Raw genomic sequence first — 5,078 nt, forward strand, 5'->3', positions numbered from 1 at the left:
GTTTGGTGTTTTTACTCCTCTAAAGGCTTCAAATGTGTGTGCCTGCTTACCACTTTAGATGTTTACAGGCTGATAATCTTAATCAGTGGTTAATGACCAGTTGCTGTACTGTGTGATGTTCCTGCAGAAGTCTGGTCGAGGGAAGGCCCAGGGCGAGGTGATGCCCACTCTGGACATGAACATGTTTGACTGGACCGACTACGAGGACATGAAGCCTGTGGGCTCCTGGCCCTCGTCCAAGAAAAAAGGTCAGCCCCTTAAAACAGTTCCCAGAGAGACCGTTTTTGGCACTGGGGCTGCAAGTGTGAGATTTGCATTAAAGTGATGCAGTGAATCTACAAGTGTTTTTTTTATTATTTGGGAGGAGGAGATTAATCAAAAAATGCAAATGTTGCACTGGTAGTTTTTCTCATTTTCCACACCAGGGTTTACAAATAACACCATTTCCCTGCAATTTTAAGCAGAGCTCATCCTGTTTTTTTGTTGTGTGTGTGGTTGTGTGTGTGTGTGTGTGTGTGTGTGTGTGTGTGCCTACCTGCCTACCTGTGCATGACTGTGCCCTCTTATAAATTAATAAAATGTGTGACACTGGGTGTGTGCCACGCAGATAAGCGTAAGAACTTGAGCAACACCAATGTGACTGTCGATGCCGATGTCATTGAGCCATGTGACCACCACCTGGACTGTCTGCCTGGTCAGTAGCCGCCACATTCTTCCACACACAAAACCCAATGAAGAGAAAGAGTAATATAATCAACAGCTTGACCAACTGACCAGTCCGTTTTTGGTATATCTGCCCATAATCTCTAGGCTCCTGCTGCGACCTGAGGCAACATGAATGCAAGCCGCACAGCCGAGGGCTCAACAATAAGTGCTATGATGACTGCATGTGCGAGGAAGGTGAGTGTTGAAGCCATAGATCTCATGCACAGACAACACTGCGCGGGTAAGCCGTGGAAATTCACAAAAACAATTGTCCTCTAGCCTTAAAGATGGCAGGCATTTTATTACCATATCAAACCATGCATCAAAAAATGCATGGAATACATCAAACAAATGCGCACTAGACAGAATACACAAACATATACGCAGAGAGCTGGCACCAGGGTCAGCTCATTGCCTTGAAATGGAATAATATTGAAGCAATGCCAGGGTGTGAAATGGAATTGGCCAATGAATTCAATCTCAGGCACCAGCCATTTTTTGGCCAAAAAAAAAAAGAAAAAACAATTTAGAACTTTTTAAAACTCTAAATGTGTCTCAGTTGAACACTTTCTACTAGCTGCAGACAATTTATGGAATTCATGCTTGGCCTGCCCCTAACTGACAGCCTGATGAAGCCAGCTGAAGTGCCCAGGAAAATAGTGCTAGACTACCCTGTGGGGGTTGCAAAGGGGTTAAACGGACCATAGCAGACAAATGATCAGCCACTTTTATAATACTATCAAATTCCTTCTAGCAGAAAGCAATTTTGGGAACAGTGAGATTGAACACTGAAATTACAAAGAAGAAACGACATAATGGTATAGAGCTTAGCCTTGAACTTTTTGTACCTTTTCTAAAATCACAATAAATTGTGTTGCTGCAGGCCTCCGTTGCTATGCTAAGTTCCACCGGAAGCGCCGTGTGACTCGACGAAAAGGCCGCTGCGTGGAGCCGGAGTCCGCCAACAGCGACCAGGGAGCTTTCATCACCATCTGAGAGAAAGACAGAGGGTGTGTGTGTGTGGGTGTGTGTGTGTGTGTGTGTGTGGGTGTGTGTGGGTCTGTGTGTAAGGGAGTGGGAAAGACATAAAATGTGTGTGTGTGTGTGTGTGTGTGTGAGAGAGAGAGAGAGGGCGAGAGAGAGAAAGGACTGGATGAAGATGCTAACAAATGGCCTACATACCCACCTGTTTGTCAGGCACACAGTCCAATCCTCACAGCAGGGGATGGGGGAGGGAGAGGGGGTGGATCATGCCAAATGCCAACAGTGCCAGCTAGCCTGGCCACCATTCCTCCACACCCCCTGTCTTCCCAACCCCATCCTACTGTGAGTGTATGTACTGTGTGTCAAAGGTGATTGTGCGAGCCTCTTGCTCTTCTGGTCTGCACTGTACATAGTAGTCTCTGTCTATGAGCCAAGCTGAGCGACCATGTCTTTTTCTTCTTGTATGGATGTAACATCCCATCGTCATGCTTCAGTGGTGCTTGTTAACGTCCAGATGACAGATGGCTGTTCCATTTGTTCCGTTTTAATATGCTTTATTTATGCCAGTCTCTCATAACAGGACACTTGTTTTTTCTATTCTCTCTTTTTTGGTCTATGCTTTTGAGGTGACTGAAGGACTCGTCGTTTTTGGGAGAGTGGAGTGTCAAATCTGTCTGTTACTAGGGGAGAGGGCGAGAGACAGTGATGGATGTGTGTAGATAATGGCAGAGATGAATGACAAATAGTTAGAGATGGAGAGATGGATGGGTTGCCTGGTCTTTTGACAGTGAGGGGGCGTCCGTGAAGACATGCCGTGCCAATGGAGTAGCCTCTGTGCCGTTGCTGATGCTGTTGTCACGGAGAAAGATGGCCGCCTCCTTTCTCTAAACTCTTTCTTGTCTTTGAATGAAAAAAATCTACTCTGTACATCTCACTTATTGTATGTCATCTTTGTTTATGATGTTTTTTCACAGCTCATCCTGTCCTAATTAAAAACCTGAAATGGTACTCTCTTGTACCTCTCTCTTTTCTAAAGACATACAAAGGTTCAAGAGAGTTTCAGAGAACCACAGTTGTCTGGACACTATTGTCACAGAAGTAAATATTGTAGGCTACATCAAAAAGGACTCTACTTCAAACACGTTACAAAATACATCCAGAAAGGGGTTTCTCAGAATAAGGAGTATTCATAATCTCTGGCTTGCATTTTGAATAAAGAATTTAGACCATATTCATAAAAATATTCTGCACTTTCTTGGTAATGATGATTTAACAGTGGAGGGCAGTGTCCTGGATATTAGTCGACAGTTGGGAATTGAGCTTAGCTGAAAATTGTATGGAAATGGTTGAATATTCCATTATATGGTCAATGGTCTCTCGACTATCTGTAATGAACCATCGAAATAGAGTATATGAACTTCCATTTATGGCATTTTTTATTTCATACAATGAACAAGACACTAGATTTGACTTGAGGCTCCCCAGTTATAATAGTCGCTACTTGAATGGGGGCTCCAGCATACAGTAAGGACACTGAAGAGTCTTCTTACTTTCAGGTTGTACAAACCTTCACCAAGGAAGGTCAGCCCACTGATAGAACTGATTCAAGAGCATTGTCCTCTGCACTGGTCTGGACACGGACACACACACACACACACACACACACACACAGAGAGAGAGAGAGAGAGAGAGAGAGACACACACACACACTCACACACGGTGACACAAGTCCATGAAAACACACAGCAAACAGGTCGATCTGCGATGGGAGGCACTGTGCAGCAGCCTTGTCAGCTGATGGCAGAGGCACAAAGCATTTTCCACAGCAGTGCTCCGACGCAGAAGCCGCAAGGACTCCGCAGCCCACTTCACACTTCACCGCTCCACTCTATAAAACACTCGAGCGAGCGCAGTGGTACAGCGGCCACAGCCAGACCCATGATCGACCTGCCGAGCTCAGCGCAGAGAGACAGGCAGGGCTGCCTGTGAGAGCATCCACTGCATCTTCTGCAGAGGGGATGGAGAGTGCTCCATTTCACAGAAAAACGGAGACCTGAGTTTCCTGAGTGCTTTTCTCCCGTCAGACATGCTGTTGTTTTCTAACTTTCTCCTTTCTGCTTTGCTTTTTGATATTTCTAGACAACAAAGAGAGTGTAGAGTGAGTCTAGATCTTTTGTTTTGATGTCACACAAGCATCCATGGGATTACAACCAAGATGTTACTCAAGGACATGGAACTTTTGGTGTATGACACCCCTTTATAATACCTAATTACATCAAGATCAGCAAATCATTTGTTATGACAACTTGGGCGATTTGTTTGGCTAGACATTCGTAGCTTTCTTCAGCAGGCCTCTATTACTCCACATGCAAACATGAACACTGAATAAACTCTCACAAAACAAACCACATATCACACGACACAAAGCCAACACGGTGAGTACCACGTAAGTCAAATTCTACCGCGAGGGTCCTTGAGAAATGCTCGTCAGAGCCACCAGATGCACGTGCCATTAGGGGACGAGGACCCCCGGCAGTCCACAGAGACACCAGCTGCCCATCCCAGCGGGCCCCAGGAGGAGACGCTGGGCCGTGTCCGGCCTATACCGGGGGAGGGGTGGAGACGGGGAGTGTGTGTGTGTGTGTAGTGTGTGTGTGTGTGTGTGTGTGTGGGGGGGGGGGGGTGCTGGCGGCACGCTTCAGTTGCAGCGGCTTGTTTCGACCTTGGCTTGTTGACCGTTTTTTTCCCTCGTCACCAGAATGGACCTCTTTGGCTGTGTGTTTCTCACTGTTTCTCTCACCTGTCTGTCTTTCTCTCACTCTCAGGCTCTCACTGTTACAGACACACTGACACACACGAGTGCAGACAGCACAAATGGACAGGCTGTGATTTCACACTTAATGTACCTCACACATCAGTGGGAGAAAATAAAAATCAAAACTTGTATCACACGGAGCCAAACATCCTCTGATTCATAGTTATCATAACACCCCCCACCCCCCCCCCCCCCCCACACACACACACACACACTAAACACAGATGGAGGGAACTAGAGAGTGCAAATAAAAGAGAAATTTAAGCCATTAGCAAATCCAGCAAAAGCTGTTTCATCTTTATTACTTATGCAAACATACACAAAGAGCTTTCCTTCACTTGTTCTTCATGTCTCCCTCTGTAACATCCCCGACACACACACACACACACACACACACAGAATAATTGAGGAGTGGACACACGCATTGCTCCGCTGAGCCCAAAGAGAGTTCAATCAATACCAGTAAATGTTTGCCCTGTGAAACATTAGCCTCAACAACCAAGTCGCTGCATCAATATTCGTGCAGCTTTGGCAGCAAATGCACTTTTTTTTTTTTTTTTTTCTAGCCGCAGCA

At 45.8% G+C, this 5,078-nt stretch overlaps 1 protein-coding gene across 3 annotated transcripts in view; it reads left to right on the plus strand.

Moving 5' to 3' along the window:
- draxina (dorsal inhibitory axon guidance protein a) overlaps positions 1–2,697 on the plus strand; it is a 16,577-nt gene extending 13,880 nt beyond the window's left edge. For all 3 annotated transcript variants that reach the window (XM_062546070.1, XM_062546068.1, XM_062546069.1), the window contains exons 4-7: positions 128–248; positions 608–694; positions 811–900; positions 1,589–2,697. In XM_062546070.1, coding sequence (XP_062402054.1) covers positions 128–248; positions 608–694; positions 811–900; positions 1,589–1,701 — 411 coding nt within the window. In that variant the 3' untranslated portion in view covers positions 1,702–2,697. The remainder of the gene's footprint in view (positions 1–127; positions 249–607; positions 695–810; positions 901–1,588) is intronic.
- The last annotated feature ends 2,381 nt before the right edge of the window (positions 2,698–5,078 follow it).

The sequence above is a fragment of the Sardina pilchardus genome, chromosome 9, assembly GCF_963854185.1.
Source record: "Sardina pilchardus chromosome 9, fSarPil1.1, whole genome shotgun sequence".
NCBI lineage: Eukaryota > Metazoa > Chordata > Actinopteri > Clupeiformes > Clupeidae > Sardina > Sardina pilchardus.